Consider the following 18,528-nt stretch of genomic DNA (forward strand, 5'->3'; position numbering starts at 1 on the left):
TACAACAAAAATTTTCAACAGTTGTCTCATTTTGTTTCAGTTTTCATTTCTCCTAAGGAATTTTAGGAAAAACATCTTTGACAAAATTGATACTTAACGTGAGAACTCTATCAAGTCTCCTTATCTATCAAAGAGCAACCTCTAAACAAAAAACTTTTCCTCTTGGTTGAGTGCGAAATAAGGGGACAGAATTCAGGGCAAGAGATGTTCACTCACTTGTTTTGGTGTTTGGAGCCCTGCAGATGTGCGTGATACTGCTCTATGGAGTTCAGGACCACATTACAAACACTGCACGAGTAACTCCGACGCAGACCTACAAAACAAAACAAAAATATTTAATCTCAAAAGTAGAACGAAAATTTTTCCTGCCGAAACATCTTTAAAATGAGGGAAGGACAGAAATCTATATTTAATGCCTGTAATTTTGCTTCAAAACTCTACTCTCAACATGTCAATTATACCCATTCCCATCAGATTCCACACAGAGTCAGTGCCATTAAAACGTAGTAGAAAGCTCTGCAAATTGTAACATAAAATTCTATGAAAGCACTTCACTTGCGCATTTGTTTGTTAAATATTCTGGCTTATTTGATTATGCTTTCATTTACCATTAAGAGTTTAGTACTCTCAGCTCCATTTTACCATTTTTAAATCCGTTCTAGAGAATTCCAAAGAATGTCCCTCAAAATCAGTGCATGAAATTCAAAAAAGTTTGCAGATTCTATCTTGGCCTGGGTACATCTCATTCTGCAGTCTTCATGGAATCAAGTATTTGCAATTTTAGGTTTCTTTTGTACTGGTGGCCTTTTGATTTGAGGGGTTATGCGTTATGATGGTGTTTTAGAGTGGAGGGATGCCAAGTGCTTCAGCTTGGGGGGGAGTGAAGCAGATGTGAGCTAATTAAAGGCTTTGCAGGTGGTATGTGATACTAACAGCAGAGAACCAAAAATAGGATGGATGTGAAGAATGAGAGAGTGAGAGAGAGAGAGATGTAAATAAAAGCACATGCGGAGAGACCATGTGTGCTCTGTCTTGGCCATATTTTTTCGAAGACATCTGAAGAGTTATTTTTGATAACACTGTTGTCTGTTCATCGATCTGAGAAAAAAAAAAAAAAAAAACGAAAAAAATCGTTGTTTATATTATATTGCTGTTATACTCCCATACTAAGAGTGCTCAAAACCTTTTCTTTTTTTTTTTTTTTACATTTTCACAGGTCCAGTGAAATCGAGGGAAGACGATTACATATAAGATTATTCTTTTTATTAGAATATATGTGTACTGTTACTAGTATGGTAATCAGACAAGATTCCTGATCCAATAAATTTGACATACTGAGTTATAAAAGTAGACTTTGGCCACACCCATACACATCCATTTTCATTTGAAACTCACATGAAACATCCGTTTTCAGTTTCCTAACATCATTGTTGTCCAAAGTATTTCTAAAGTCACTGTTAAACATCATTCCAGTGTGGAAGAGAGAGAACTTAGCAAAATAAATGAGTTTTCAGACCAAAAAGGATTAGTGTGGAAGTGGCCTTAAAAAGTGGAAAGTTCTGACTTTAAATTCTGATTGGAGGAGCGATTGGTAAGCTTGAAGCCATTGCTTGGCAACCACAAACAGTCTATAATTAGGTTAATTAACTATTTTTCTTGGTTGAAGACTTGTTTATACTGATGTTAAGAAATAACTATTTATTGAATATTGGTGTCTTTTATCATAATGCCATTTTATTCAAGCATATTAACACATGGCCTCTCGTGGCTTATTGATATAATCCATACATTGAAAAATCAAGACACCATACATCAATATATTTTTTCAACAATTTGCCTCTATCAAGGTCTAGAACACTTGACAGTTCATTACAAATTAAGATTAGTCAAAAGAATAGTGTCTTTCAATCTCACCAATTTAATGGAAATTTGAGCAAACAGCAAAATCTGTGAAGAATGCTGAGTTCTTTACCAGCTGCAACACCTGTTTTAACTGCTATGTGAAAAATAAATTTTCTGATAAAACAGTGACAATAAAAAATGGCCATAAAGTCTAAATGCCCTTGATAATGCCACTTTAAACCACATGATCCATCAAAGATTAGAGATAAAACATGCACTTCCATCAATGTTGTGTAGTTGTATTGAAATATTTCAATAAACTTGTGTGTAAAAATAACTTCATGTTCACAGAAATACACATGAACGTTCTAATAAATGTTTCTGGATGCTTTCTGTCAGTTGAGAGTTATGTGATACATGTTCACAGCTTGTGGTGTCAGTACAACAAACATATGGTCGGAGCAAATATGTGTAATGAATCCAAAACACTATTCATAGCAAGCTATTTCTAGGAACAGGAAGCATGACATGACTGAGAAGTATTGCAATAAAAATGTATATAAAAACACACTTTACGGGTTGCCTGATTTAGTCAGAGAACTTTCTAGCTACTAAACAGCAGTTCCTTCGGCATGACTTTTAAAGGAATAGTTCAGCCAAAAATGAAAATGCTATAATTATTTACATATTTATTATTGACGATATTTACATGTCATTACAAATCAGTATGCTGTTATTTTCTCTGTAGAACACAAAAACTGATTTTTAAAAGATTATACTAGATTTTCTTTTCCATTTTCTTTTCCATACAATGACAGTTCATAGTGTCCACTGTCTATCAAGCTTTTTTTTTTTTTTTTTGGATGAAGTATTCCTTGTTATTAAGAATATGCATTTAACTGAAAATAGAAGGCCTAAAGCTCATAAGATCAGTGGATAAACAGACAGTTCTGTCTCTCTGTAACAATTCTTTTCTTCATACTGGAACCCTGATGACCTCTTTGTGTGGTACTCATAAACCAGCCTGGAAAGACACAGCAGTGGCTCCTAATCCCAGTTAATTAAACCATCTGAAATGCCAAAAAGAACCATGGAGGAGAGAGAGAGAGAGAGAGAGAGAGAGAGAGAGAGAGAGAGAGAGAGAAAACGATGTAGCTCAATTGTAAGATGAATGTTTACATGAACTAAATTAAAGTTAGCTTTTAAATGCTGGCTCGTGGGAAAAAGGATGCACTTATTTTCCAACAATAGACCATCAATCGGTTTCTTTTCTCTTACCTAGGAAATTGCTACAATATAAAAGAGGAGAGACTCGTGAAAATCCCACTAAATTTTTCATCTTGCCGGATCAGACAGATGGAAAGACTTGATTATGTGCTATTTTACTCATGTTCAGGATATAAGTATTAAAGCTGCACTATGTAAGATTTGTTTGGTTAAAAATGAACAAATTGCCATTATTGACTGAAGTACATAAACAATCAGTGTTCAAAACAATGTCCTTACCTTACCCCAATTCATTTTGGTAAGCCTATAAAAATTATTTGTATTTTGAGCTGGGTCGGATTTGGTGTGAAATCGCTGGCTTATGTCGTTCCTTTTTGCGTCATGACACCATGTCCGTAAACACAGAAAAGAAGTTCCAGCTGTCACATGTTCCGGCTGAGGACGCTGTTCAGTTCAGTCAGTCACAATCACACAGTTCAGGATGGCATCGCCGCAGTCTGGATGGATGTTTATCTGTTATCCATTTGGCGAACTTGTTTACCTGCTATAATGCTTGGAATTGGATACAGTATGTTGTCTGGTAGGGGTAATGCTTTTATGAATTGAACATTACTCATGTTTACCGATCGCGATCCGTTGTCAGGGGAAGTTTTTTAAGTTTTTTTAAAAAAAATAAATAAAAATAAAAATAAAATAATTTATCTGCACAAAGGGCTGATCAATTATCAATGGGAAGTGATAACTTGTGTATTTCTGTGACTGGGGTAAAAAAAAAAAAAAAAAAAAAAAAACAGCAACACACTCACTTAGGGATTCTCGAAACTGCAGCAATGTTATAAAATATTCAGAAGTCATGAATATTAGTAAACTGTAACTCCACCGGAATAAATGAAAATTACAAATACATTGCAATATTTAACTCATTAAAATATGACAACCAATATAAGCTTCAACAACCCAACCAGAAAACATATTCAAGCATTATAGCAGGTAAACAACTTTGGCAAACAGTTAAAAATAGTTAAAAATCCATTGGGAGAGTGATTTCACAGCGCTGCTGAACAGCTGTTGCACTTGCTTCCTGCTTTCCGGACACTCGCGCGACACAGCCTTCTTTCTGAGCTTACGGACATGACGTAAACACGCAAGAATGAATGACGTATGCCTGCAATTTCGCACCAAATCTGACCCAACAGCTCTAAATAAAAATCGTTATTGAAGGCTTTCCGTAGTGAAAGACAAGGGTTTTGAACATGTATTTTTTTTATGTACTCACTCAGAAATGAACTTCTGTTTGTAACTAAAAAAATAAAAAATAAAAAATAAAAATAGGAAGTGCAGCTTTAAGTACTATTTCAGTGCATTTGGCACCTGGATGGATTGCAGATGGCTGGGTTTTTGTTTTTTGTGCTGAAAATATTGTGCGCAACTGTTTATTCAATTCGCCCTCGTTGTTCTTCAAACCTTATTTTTCATAAGCCAGACCACCTTTACAAGGTTATTATAATAAAATGCAGTATTGAATTATACAATTAAAGTCTATAATTCTACATGCTTTCAATCATGGCTATGTGGTCTCTATACAATCACAACAACAATAATCCAGTATGAATGTCAGTTTTAATCCTGCACGTTAAGGTGGATATGAACAGAACAGGAAGGAGACGCTGGCTCGTCCTTGGCTTTTGTGAAGCACTTAAACTTCTCCTGCAATTTTAAACAGGGCAAATCGCTGCACTTTCAATATCCCCCTGCATGAAATGGCAGGAGGCTCTTCAGCACAGAGCTGGTATTTACATCCTGTCACTCTCTCTGCTTTTTTGTTTAGGGGGAAACGAAAACCTGTTTGTGGCAGGAGAGGGCTGTGCTGTGCCTCCAATTTTCTCAGCAATAAAATATAGCCTCAGTTGGAAGGCAATTACACTGAAGTGTTCTTCACGAAAATAGCCGAGAGTCTGAGCTGGGATCCGCAAGCAGTCACCTCTATGGTGTGCCCTACCGATGGCTTGCTGAACCTGATGAGATGCTCCTCTGACAATGAATAGCGACATGTCCATAAAAAAGCCTTTCTTCTTTACTCCTCTAATTTCTCAGTCTTTTTCTTTTATTTGCTTGAGAGGGAACGTGTCCGTCTGTACTGTATGTTGTATGCACCCTGTGTTAGCTGTGAGGTCTGCTAATGAGGATGATGTATAAGACAGGACAGGCCAACAGAACACTTGACAGCTTCCTGAGGGACGATCAAACCAGAGACAAAGCTCAAGAGTTAGAAGCGCTAGAACTCAGAAAAGTTCAAGACTGTGGATACGAGGCAAGGGTGATTTTAGAGGTAGCGCTGCAGTGAAAAGCACTTGACAAGCGCACCCTGCTATGTGATGGCTGGGAAAAAATTGTTATCTCTTATGCAGAATGCAGTTGTTATAGTATTTATTTATTTTTTTTTTTTGCCAAATTTGCCAAGGACCATCAACTACTTGTACTATTCTGTACGGATTTTACAGGATTTGTAAAGGAGGTGAAAACTACTGAGCCCCTTAGAGGACAGGGTGGGAATTTATTTCTGAAATAGTTTTGCATACCCTCGCAATAGTTTGCATTCCTATCAATAAGTTTTGCATGCCCTCGCTATAAGTTTTGCGTTCCCTCGTAAAAGTTTGCATTCCCTCACAAAAATTTGCCATGTTTTAACTACAGTATCCATATTTTACCATGATATTTCTTATGAAACCATAGTAATAACACAAGAAAATGAAAACAATGATTATAAAAATCATAATTTGTTGGTTACTATGGTTTTACTACATATACCATAATTTAGCCATGGCATTTGGAGTAAAAACATACTATAGTAACCACAAGATTAACCATGTTAATATCTATTGTAAAACCATGCTTACTACATCGATACAGTATAAAATCATGGTTTCCGCCAAATGGTTACAATCACTGTTTCTACAGTCTTACTATAGTAAAACCATGGTAAATTTATTCTGATGGATTGCAAAACAATAAACTAGTAACCATGTTTTGTTTTGTTTTTTGGCAGAAACCTTGGTTTTACTATAGTAATACTGCAGCAACCATATTTGAAAACCACACTTTTGCAAGCGGTATTTCGGCGCCTTACTAACTACCTTCAATCCAGTTTAACCAGGTGCTATACCTGCAGCCTACGTAATTTAACAAACTTACTGTCATTGTTTTCAGTGTAAACACACCTCCTTTATTTGTAAATTAGGCTTATTATAGATTGTGCATTATTCACAAGACTCACTTAACCCTAAAATGCATAAGTGGGTCAAAATTTGCACTGCTGTCTACTTTTGTACGATAATTTTTACACAAAGTGGTCTTTTGATCTTCCACTCCATGTATTCTTCAATTAACGTGTCTTTGACAATGTTAACTGACTTGTATAACATTTAGTTATTAACATTCAGAATTTGCATCACTAAACCTTGAATGCACATGTGGGTCCAATATGACCCATTTACTGTATTTTTACTATGGTGTTCAATGCATTTAACACTCTTGTAATACATGGATTGTTTTCCATTTCCATGTGTTATGCATTTAAATACTGTATACTCTATGTTAAATACCATGTTCACATTCATATTTATGTGTAGAGTTCATTCAGATGATGCTTTTTAACAAAGTGCATGACATTTTACTAAGTAAAGGGACATTCCCCATGTAGCAACCTTAGATGAAATGCAGAGTTCACAGCAAGGGCACTCCTGGACCACTTTTTTATGTGTTTGAAACTGCAACTTTTCTTTTTCAGAACACTTCAGAACTCTGAACAACAAAAATTGCTATGCTCATGCAGTAATATAGAGTAGGTTGTCATTTTAAATGTTTATATTTACATTTTTGTAATACAAAAAAATAACTAATAAAAATAAAAACTTTTTTTTCCTAGTCCTTTGTACTTTTATGTATGTGTTAGTGTGGGTAGGGTTATTGAGACATATTTCAGTTCTACAGCCTTTTTGTCACCCAAAAGTACTTTATTTTCTGTGTGTTAAACTCTTCAGAATTTAATGAAATTATATTGTAAATCTTTACAGTATACAGTATATACATATAATACATATATACATTTATATATACTTATATATGTTTTCCGATCCACATATGAATTTTAGGTGGGTACATTTGCATATGCATTTTAGGGTTAATATTGCACTATTACTGCCTGCGGAAAGCAAGTGAGAACAGTATTTAGTAAAATGAAAATGTGTCTGTACATTATCTGTTGCTTATAGCAGCAGTAATTCATCGTGTAATGGAGAAGAGTATTATAAATGGGCATATATCCAGTCATGTTGTGCAGGCAAACGCACTTTCGGCATTTTAAAGAATCTGTTTATGTGTTTGGATCGAAAGTATGCCAGATTGTGGTAGTCTGCTGCATCATCCACAACAAAGCACTCAGAAACTACCTGGAAGATATGCAGTTGTGCTGTGCACATTGTGTTCAGCACTAAATTTTGCACACATTTGTGCTGTTACCTTTTTTGCATAGTTTATATAGTGAATTGTTAAAACAAAGTACTTTTAGGACAAGTCAGGCCATTCTCCGGCCATGTTCATAATGCCTCCGGGCTGCTATCTTCTATGGATACAAGTACAGCTCCTATCTACTTGAATAGAGAAAGACCAAAATCTCAAAAAATAAAAAATAATTATAATAATATTATCAAAAAACATATTTCAAATTCACAATAAAATTGAACAACAATGGTATCATAAACTGTGCTTCTTTAGCTCAGATCATGCAAAAAAAAAAAAAAAAAAAAAAAAAGAAAGAAAAAAAGGTTAATGCTCATGTGTATTCTGAAGTAAACAGACAGAGCTCGATGTCTCTAAAAATGTAAGGTGGGACTTCCATTCCTATAGATGCCATATTCAGTGTTACACTTTCTCCCTTTCTTAAGTACCAGTGACCTGTCTCATCCTTTACTGTTTCTGAGAACAAATACACCACACTATCAGCAGACACAATTAATTATTAGTGAATATCCCCCTACTTTATATGTTTCCACTGTAAACTGCAACAAGCTTATCCCCCACAGATATTTTAATGTGTGACTTTGTGGTGGACAGGCATGATTGTGAATCGCAGTTTAAAATAAAATAAAAAAAAACATGACTTGTTGGCTTGCTTGTCCTCTGCATTGTGATGTGTTTGTATCCGTGGTAATGCAGAATCTAAGTTACCTGCTGAGCCTTGGTGGGAATCTGCATGCTCTTTTTAGACACTACTCTGGTGACAGCTGTATTTCATGTTTGTGTGTCCTGTTTGGGCTCCAGGATGTCCAATGAGACTAAAGCTCTGATTATATTTGTGAACTTGGAACTCATTGGAACCCTTGGTATTTAAGAGAACATTAGGCCTGTTCTTTTACCCTCACATATGGGCTATCTCTGTCTCTTTACTCATACTTTTGGCATTTCTGGATACATGATTTTTCTACACGTGTTGTTAAAACCACTTTTAAGAGAGCAAAAAATGTAACTGAATTCCACTGAAAAACAAGCATAAACCAGACAGACTTTTTCATTTTAGTAGAAGAAAAATCTAAATCAAAGCTCTTTTAAGTCTTCATACTTAAAAACAAGTGACAAGCCTGACAAGCTAATTTGCCTTTTGGGAAAGTAACTAAAGGCTTACGGATCTAGTTTTACAGATGTATCCGAAGGCGATAAACATGACCTGGTTCAAACCCCCTGAGCAACCACAGCAACGTGACTCCTGGTTTATTTAAACAGGCTTCTGATATAGAGTACATCAAGATTCCTGGATTATACTGACTGCATGTCTAACATGTCCATTGATTACATAAATGTGCAATATGAATTTAAAGAGCAGGAACTCAGGAAAGATCCAAATGTGAGGGTTTTTTGAAAGGTTTTTTGAAAGGTATTTTTTTTTATTATTATTATTATTTGTGTGTGTGTGTGTGTGTGTGTGTGTGTTTTTCATATGTGCAGCCCAAAAATTTTTTTAAAAAAATACGGATAATGCTACTTACTTTCCCAAGGGGAAAACAAGATTTAAATCTTTGTTGTTAAAAGCGAACTTTGAAAACACAGCAGATTGCCAGTTTTCTGATTCTTCGCACCATAACGTACAAACAAACACACACAGAGATGAGCTCATTCTGGTGAAATTATCCTCCAAGAATAATGTCTGTAATTGTGGATCAGTAGTTAAAAAAGGCTGTGAAAACACATTTATACTAGTGCTGAGTGGAATGACTGTCTGTAAAAGTTTATAAAGGTACTGTAGAAATTGTTCTTAGGCACCATATAAAGTAGAGTTGAGTTGTTTACGGTTGCCAAGCAACATCACAACATGGCACATTAGTACAAAATTCAACTGATGTGCAGTCACAGACATGTATCTTTTACAACTTTGAACGTGGCTCATCCGATCAGTTGTGGTTTGTGTTGATCAATTTCCAAACAACAACAAAATCAGAATCAGAATCACAATCAGCTTTATTGCCAAGTATGCTTACACATACAAGGAATTTGTCTTGGTGACAGGAGCTTCCAGTGTACAACAATACAAAAACAATACAAAAACAGCAGCAAGACATAGATAATAATAAAAAATAAAAAATAAATCTAATTATACACATATGTACAGACATGTTTTTTTTTCCAGAGGAATTAAATGGCAGAAGAGGTTGGATGTGTTGGATAAATATAAAAAAGACTAAACTGTGTATTGCACATAGTTATTGCTCAATGGGGCAATTTAACTGTTCATGAGATGGATAGCCAGAATGAAAAAACTGTTCCTGTGCCTGACAGTTCTGGTGCTCAGAGCTCTGAAGCGTCGGCCAGAAGGCAACAGTTCAAAAAGGTAGTGGGCAGGGTGAGTGGGGTCCAGAGTGATTTTTCTAGCCTTTTTCCTCACTCTGGAAGTGTATAGTTCTTGAAGGGGGGGCAGGGGGCAACCAATAATCCTCTCAGCAGTCCGAACTGTCCTTTGCAGTCTTCTGATGTCTGATTTCGTAGCTGAACCAAACCAGACAGTTATTGAAGTGCAGAGGACAGACTCAATGACTGCTGAGTAAAACTGTATAAGCAGAGCCTGTGGCAGGTTGAATTTCCTCAGCTGGTGAAGGGAGTACAACCTCTGCTGGGCCTTTTTCACAATGAAGTCAATGTGGGTCTCCCACTTCAGGTCCTGTGAGATGGTAGTGCCCAGGAACCTGAATGACTCCACTGCTGCCACAGTGCTGTTTAGAATGGTGAGGGGGGTCAGTGTTGGGGTGTTTCTCCTAAAGTCCACAATGATCTCCACCGCTTTGAGCGTGTTCAGCTCAAGTTGTTTTGACTGCACCAGACAGCCAGCTGTTCAACCTCCCTTCTGTATGCAGACTCATCGTCATCTTGGATGAGGCCGATGACAGTGGTGTCGTCTGCAAACTTCAGGAGCTTGACAGAGGGGTCCTTGACAATGCAGTCATTGATGTAGAGGGAGAAGAGCAGTGGGGAGAGCACACATCACTGGGGGCACCAATGCTGATTGTACAGGTGCTAGAAGTGAGTTTCCCCTGTCTCACAAGCTGCTGCCTGTCCGTCAGAAAGCTGGTAATCCACTGACAGATAGACATGGGAACAGAGAGTTGGTGTAATTTATTCTGGAGTATAGCTGGAATGGTGATGTTGAAAGCTGAACTGAAGTCCACAAAAAGGATCCTTGCATATGTCCCTGGTCTGTCCAGATGTTGCAGGATATGATGCAATCCTATGTTGACTGCATCATCCACAGACCTGTTTGCTCGATAAGCAAATTGAAGGGGATATAGAAAGGGTCCAGTGATGTTCTTCAGGTGGGCCAACACCAGTCTCTCAAATGATTTCATGACCACAGACGTCAGGGTGACAGGTCTGTAGTCATTAAGTCCTGTGATTTTTGGTTTCTTTGAGACAGGAATAATGATTGAGCGTTTGAAGCAGCATGGGACTTCACATTACTCCAGTGATCTATTGAAGATCTGTGTGAAGATGGGGGCCAGCTGGTTAGCACAGGATCGAAGACGCCATCTGGGCCTGAAGCCTTCCTCGTCTTTTGTTTCCGAAAGACACGGCTCACATCATCTTCACAGATCTTAAGTGCAGGTTGAGTAGCAGGAGGGGGGAGGAGGGGGGTTGCAGGAGGTGTTGGTGTTTGTGTGAAGTGAAGGTCAGAGTCGGTGTGGGGTGTGAGATAGGGCCTTTCAAATCTACAGTAGAACACATTCAGGTCGTCAGCCAGTTGTTGGGGGTAGGAGTCCTGTAATTTGTGAGTTGTTTCATGCCACTCTACACTGATGCAGGGTTGTTAGCTGAAAACTTGTTTTTCAGCTTCTCAGAGTATCTCCTTTTAGCCACTCTGATTTCCCTGTTCAGTGTGTTCTTGGCCTGATTGTACAAGACTTTATCCCCACCACTGTAAGCATCCTCTTTGGCCTGACGAAGCTGCCTGAGCTCTGCTGTAAACCACGGTTTGTCGTTGTTGAACTGTAAATAAGTACTAGTTGGAATGCACATATACTCACAGAAACTGATATATGATGTAACAGTATCTGTGAGCTCGTCCAGGTCGGTGGCTGCAGCCTCAAAAACACTCCAATCCGTGCAATCGAAGCAGGCTTGTAGTTCCCGCTCTGCTTCATTGGTCCATCTCTTTACAGTCCTTACTACTGGCTTGATTGATTTTAATTTCTGCCTGTAGGTTGGAAGAAGATGAAGCAGACAGTGATTAGAGAGTCCCAAAGCTGCTTTGGGGACAGAGCGATATGCATCCTTTATTGTTGTGTAACAATGATCCAGTTTGTTCCTGTCTCTGGTGGGGCATGTGATGTGCTATTTGTATTTGGGCAGTTCACGTGTGAGATTTTCTTTGTTAAAATCCCCAAGAATAATAATAACTGAGTCCGGGTATTGTTGTTCCATGTCTGTGATCTGATCAGCCAGCTGTTGCAGTGCTGTGTTCAAACACACGTTTTGGCACGATATACACACTCACCAGAATAAACGAGGAAAACTCCCTCGGCGAGTAGAAAGGCTTACAGTTAATAAAGAGTGCTTCCAAATTAGGACAGCACATCCTCTTTAACGTTGTTACATCTGTACACCAACTTTCATTGATATAAAAGCATTTTCCACGCCTCTCGTTTTCCCCGTTAACTCCGTGATGCGATCCGCTCTGAACAGCTGGAAGCCCGGCAGATGTAACGCACTGTCCGGAATGGCTTCACTCAGCCAGGTTTCTGTGAAGCACAAGGCAGCAGAGGTTGAAAAGTCCTTGTTTGTGTGGGTGAGGAGATGTAGTTCATCCGTTTTGTTAGGAAGAGAGCGGAGATTCGCTAAGTGAATACTCGGCAGCACTGTTCGAAATCCACACTGACGGAGTTTGACCAGCACACCGGCTCATCTCCCTCGCCTGCGTCTCTTGAACAGCAGAGCAGTGCCTCCAACTAAAATGTCTAGCAAAACGTCTGAATATTCAAAAACCGGGAAAAGATTGTCTGGTACATGCTGTTGAATGTTCAGCAGTTCGTCTCTGTTAAAACTGACTGGAAAAATATTACTAAACACAGGACAAACAAACAAAAACAACAAAAGAACTGAGGAGCTCCACACCGAGGCAGCCATCCACAGCGCCATCATGATGATCATTATAATCAAATGAGATTAACTACCATTCGGTAAATTGTTTCATTCACTGGATAATCCAAAATAGAGATTAACACATGGTTATTTAATTTAGAAACCGTTTTTGATTGAATTTCCAGCAAGAAAACATTGTGTTATATACATTACCATAATTAGTGGTAGACCGATAAATCGCCATGGCCGATACATTTTCCCATTTGTCCAATCTGTTTATAAAGGCCATGTGAAGGAGCCATTTGAGACATGTAAACAACCAATCACAGTTCCTCTGATTTATGAATGTTTCATGATGGTCAGTCTATGACAATCCAAGCAGGTGATCTGGGCCCCGTAAACTGTTAGAAGATTGCTGCTTTATCTGGATCCGCACTAGAGCGTGAGAGCAACTTCAGTAAATGTCATATTCACTTTGAGTAAATATAGTGCTAAATAAGAGTTTATCATTATTATTATTATTATTATTATTATTATTATTATTTAGCAATTTTATGTATAGGTTATTTACTATATTAAATTGTGTGATATATCTGCATTGTATTGGCCAGCCTGCTGTCTCGTTATCGGTATCGGCCATTAAAAAAACCTATATTGGTCTACCACTAACTGTAATCACTGTAATATAGAATTACTACTACTATAATATAGGATTTTGATCATTCCGCCCACTCTCCTCTTTCTCTCCTCATCCTGTTGACTGACCTGTGCTTTCATTGGCATCCAAACTGCCTGCCAGCTGCTCCAGCAGCCGTGCCCGTGCCGCATTTCTCTTGTGCTTCTTGCCTTCATAGTGTTGCTGTGCCATCAGCGGGTTGTTGAACCAGGCGCCACACAAGCAGCAGTACTTGCCCGCCTCTCCGTGATTGGCCAGCGGTGTCCATGAAGGAGGGGGTGGGTCTGTGCTCTGAGGGGTGGGTGGAGCTGAATCTGCACAGATACAGAACACTTGTAAAGAGAGCAATTCATTCACCATCTGTAAACGTCCTGGGGCCCCAAAAAGTATTTGGACACTTATGCCAAACTAAAAATGTATGAATGTATCTCCTAAGAATCTTCTTTTATAAGAGACTAATTTTAATTTTGAGTATGTCCTTGTCAGGTCTGTGCTCAAAAAATGAGCCAACAGTTAAAGGAGTAGTTCACCTAAAAATGGAAAATGTACTTTTATTCACTCTTATGTTGTTCAAAACCCATATACTGTTTTTTATTTTATTTTTTGTTTTCTTGGAACATAAAAAAGCAGCTCTGTTCCATAGAATAACAGTTTATAGCTCGCTAGTTTGAATCCCAGGGTGTGCTGAGTGAATCCAGCCAGGTCTCCTAAGCAACCAAATTGGCCCGGTTGCTAGGGAGGGCAGAGTCACACAGGGTAACCTCCTCGTGATCGCCATAACGTGGTTCACACTCGGTGGGGCGTGTGGTGATTGTGCGTGGATGCCGCGGTGGATGGCGTGAAGCCTCCACACGCACTATATCTCCACATTAACGCACTCAACAAGCCATGTGGTAAGACGCGGAGGCAGCTGAGATTTGTCCACCGCCACCCGGATTGAGGCGAGTCACTATGCCACCACAAGGACTTAGAGCACATTGGAAATTGGGAGAAAAAAAAAAAAAAAGGACCAAAGAGGACCATTATATTTGTGACCTCAACTCCCGTCAACTCCCACACCCAAAATGGTTTGGTCCCCCCCCACAGTGTTCAAGACATGGTTACGGCCTTGCATGAGATGACAAAATATCAAACCAAGAAGCATTTGAGAACACACAAGCTCACATTTCAAGCAAAACATTTCACAAAAAGAATAAAAGATAATTTATAAAACAGGTAGCTTTTATGAGCCTATTCAATATCAAACAAACAATAAAGATCTTGTGCACTCAGCAGTTCAGTTAACACTGCACATACACAAAGACACACACATAACACTAAGAGATGCTTCCAAGCCTGATCTATTGAACATTTATGCGGGTCAACAGAGGGTCACCGCTTGTGCAGATGAGAACTCGCCCTTGAGTTAGGGAGCCCTCCTCCATCTTATGAGAAAAAGCAAGTGATCTTCCAGGTGACATTCTCGAGGACACCATGAGACTTGTTACCATGGTTACCAGCCCCAAATAGCCACAGGGTGTGACACTGCTGCAGGTTAGAATGAGATAAACACACTGTGATTTTTACTGGTCTTTTAAATCACATAAAGACTAAAAAAGAATTATTTCTGTGAAAACTTACATTTCTGCCTGTTCTTCACACAAAGCTATCGTATAGCTTTAAAAGGCTTGTAATATAGTGGACAAGTTGCATGGACAACAATGCAAAAAAGTCATTTACTTAAAGGGATAGTTCACCCAAAAATGAAATTTACTTACCCTCATGCTATCCCAGATGTGTATGACTTTCTTTATTCTGCTGAATACAAACAAAGAATTTTAAAATAATATCTCAGCTCTGTAGGTCCATTCAATGCAAGTTAAAAATGGTCAAAACGTTGATGCTCCAAAAAGCACATAAAGGCAGCATAAAAGTAATCCATATGACACCAGCGGGTAAATCCATATTTTCTGAAGCGAAATGATTGGTGTGGGTGAGAAAGTTTGTTATGTTTTTTACTGTGAATCTACTTTCAAGCAGCCCTCCTATGCAGGTTCACTAGAGTTCTTGATATTTTGCAAATGTGATTTATAAATTCTTTTCCTTTGCTTTATCCCTCCTATATTTCTCTCTCCTCCCTGCACAGTAGGTGGCAATATGCATGAAGAATGAGAATCACTAAAAAGCAGAAGAGGAAGAACTCAGTCCTCTTGTGAACACCCAAAGGAGGGTTGGTAAAAAACATTTAGATTTATAGTAAAAGAAGACTTACATATAGATGTGTTTCTCACCCAGACCTATCATATAGCTTCTAAAAATATGGATTTAAACACTGGAGTTGTATGGATAACTTTTATGCTGCATTTATGTGCTTTTTGGAACTTCAAAGTTCTGGCCACCTTTCACTTACATTGAATGGTCCAACAGAGCTGTGACATTCTTTAAAAATCTTAATTTCTGTTTGGCAAAATAAAGCCATAAACATATGGGATGGGGTGAGGGTGAGTAAATGATGAGAGAATTTTCATTTTTGGGTGAATTATCCCTTTAATTAGTATTTTTGTCTTGTTTTCCAGTAAAAAGTTCTAAACATTCTTAAAATAAGATACATTTATTTGAAAAACAAAATGGCATTATATATTTTGTCTTGTTTTCAGATAAATCTAACAAAATTTAGTGTTTAATGCTTAAAACTAGAAAAAAAATTGCAGATGGGGTTAGAAAAATACACTTATTTTAAAGGTAAAACAAGTTTATTTTTCTTACCCCATTAGCAGATGTATTTTTCTTGTTTTAAGCAAATAGATTACTACATTTTGTCTGATTTCTCTGAAAAAAAAAAAAAAAAAGACTTAATATCTTATGCCATTTTGATGGTCAAGTAAATATATCTTGTCTTAAGATTTTATTTATTTATTTATTTATTTTTTTTACTGGAAAACAAGACAAAAATAATATTTTTTTTTTTTTTTTTTTAGTGTACTTTTATGCTTCTTTTTGTAATTTTGTTCATTGTATGAACAGGAGCAGTGTGAAAGTAATGCTGAACTTCTGCTTTTGTGTTCCACAGGAGAACGTCAAATGGGGTTGGAATAACATGAGGGTGAGTAAATGATTTCAGAATTTTCATTTTTGGAACAATCCCTTTAGACCTTTATGAAAATACAGCCTTTTAATATAGTCGGGTAAATGCATCAGAATCCGAGTTTTTCTGCCAAGTGCCGTGGGTGAATCTCAAATGTTGGATGTATTGGTTGCTAAGATGGTGATCATTTTGTTTAGTTGATTTGTCATATTGTAGCAAACTCAGGCCAATAATGCATATCTGCAGCTATGCTTCACCCTGTTCTCACCACCCACATCTCACTATGATGAGAAAAGATGATTCAAATCACTGTGAATGGATCACTTAAAGGGGCTATATCATAAGGAATCAAGTTTTCCTTGATCTTTTGAAATAAGAGTTCACTATTCCCTGGTGTGTAAGCGTCCTTACTCATTTCACATGCGAAGAAGGCACCAGCAAAAACGGCCCTTTTTATTCTAAGGGTCAGAGAGAGGCTGGAAAAAGTTCATAAAAACTCAATTATGACAATAAAAGTGGAACTCTAAAATAAAAAAATTAATAATAAAAGAATATGACATGACCCCTTTATTATCAGCTTTTACCATTGTGATGAACATTTAACATATACAAACTTATACTTTATTGGTGTACACATATACAGCAGCACCACATTATGTGAAGAGGCAGATGAACCCCAAAACAAAGATGGTTTCAGAGACGGAGAGACAGGAAGAGAAGCGAGAGACAATCAAAGGGAAGGTGGGCAGGTAAGAGACTCTATCTCAAGGGTAACTCCATCGCATCCACCTCAACTGTCAGTACCAATCCTCGTCTGATGAGTTTTCCAGAGAGAACGGCACTCTGGATTGTCATCAAGGTTTCTTTTGACTCTAATCTCTCTTGAATCCCCCAGTCTACCACTTTCTCCTTAAAACTGTGAAAAAGTCATTTCATATTGCTACACTAATGCTTTATAAAGCTGTCTACTTTATGTGAAGCCGTCTACATGCTGAAAAATATCTTAAAAGAATAGTTCACCCAAAAATGAAAATTCTCTCATTTACTAACCCTCATGCCATCCCAGATGTGCATGAATTTCGTTCTTCTGTAGAACACAAAAAAATATTTTTAGAAGAAAATCTCACCTCTGTAGGCTCATAAATGCAAGTGAAGGGTGGTTAGAACTTTGAAGCTCTAAAAGCACATCAAGGCAGCATAAAAGTAATCCATACGACTCCAGTGGTTAAATCCATGTGTTCAGAAGTGGTATAATAAGTGTTGGCGAGTGTGGATGGGTGAGCAAGAGACAGACTCAGTGGGTGTGGCGTCAGGCCTCTGAGAGGTGTTTATTGTAAATAATAACAAACATAAAATGTCCAAAAAGGAGAATAAAGTGTTCATGGGGAATTAGTTTCCAAAATAAAGGGGAATCTGGCCTCCTCACGGTGCAATGGGGCACGGGTCCGGCGAAGCATCTACAGTAATTTTCACTGGACACATCCTGCTCTATTCCTGGACCTGCAAAGACGCCAGTGTGTGCACACTAGGAGATAGAAGCCAGCATCCCGAGGAGAGGCGCGCTCTGCGTTTTAATGGCAGCGTCGATGAGGCTCTACTCACATCAGGTGTGCCTCATCATCTGCTGCCCAAATGAGGCTCTTTAAGTTACTCTTTAAAAATACCATTGTGAGCGTGGCTGAAGGACGGCCCTAAGAGGCGGGGCGGCGATGACGAGAGGGAGTGGCGGGTCATTCCGCCACAGTGAGAAACAGATCGATATTTAAGCTTTCATTTTTTTTTTTTTTACTATAAATCTCTACCTTTGACCAGCCCCAACCAGTAGGTAGTGATATGCATGAAGAATGCAAAGAATGCACACCCACACCTATCATATCACTTCTGAAGACATGGATTAAACTACTGGAGTCGAATGGGTTACTTTTATAGTGCCTTTATGTTATTTTTGGAGTACTGGCCACCATTCACTTGCATTGTATGGGAATTCAGAGCTGAGCTTTTCTTCTGAAAATATATATTTTTTTGTGTGTGTGTGTGTTCTGCAGAAGAAATATAGTAATACACATCTGGAATGGCCTGAGGGTGAGTAAATGATGAGAGA

General features: G+C 38.1%; 1 protein-coding gene across 6 annotated transcripts in view; it reads right to left on the reverse strand.

Annotated features, from left to right (window-relative positions):
- Window positions 1-18,528, reverse strand: part of LOC127414077 (zinc finger matrin-type protein 4-like) — a 137,280-nt gene that overhangs the window by 46,321 nt on the left and 72,431 nt on the right. For 2 of the 6 annotated variants that reach the window (XM_051651800.1, XM_051651798.1), the window contains exons 5-6: window positions 13,453-13,677; window positions 217-313 (exon numbers count right to left, since the gene is read on the reverse strand). In XM_051651800.1, coding sequence (XP_051507760.1) covers window positions 217-313; window positions 13,453-13,677 — 322 coding nt within the window. Of the gene's footprint in view, window positions 1-216; window positions 314-1,013; window positions 1,099-13,452; window positions 13,678-18,528 lie in introns of those variants that run through there. The other 4 variants (XM_051651804.1, XM_051651801.1, XM_051651802.1 and 1 more) reach the window with 3 other exon arrangements.

The sequence above is a fragment of the Myxocyprinus asiaticus genome, chromosome 23 (genome assembly GCF_019703515.2).
Source record: "Myxocyprinus asiaticus isolate MX2 ecotype Aquarium Trade chromosome 23, UBuf_Myxa_2, whole genome shotgun sequence".
In the NCBI taxonomy this organism is placed as follows: domain Eukaryota; kingdom Metazoa; phylum Chordata; class Actinopteri; order Cypriniformes; family Catostomidae; genus Myxocyprinus; species Myxocyprinus asiaticus.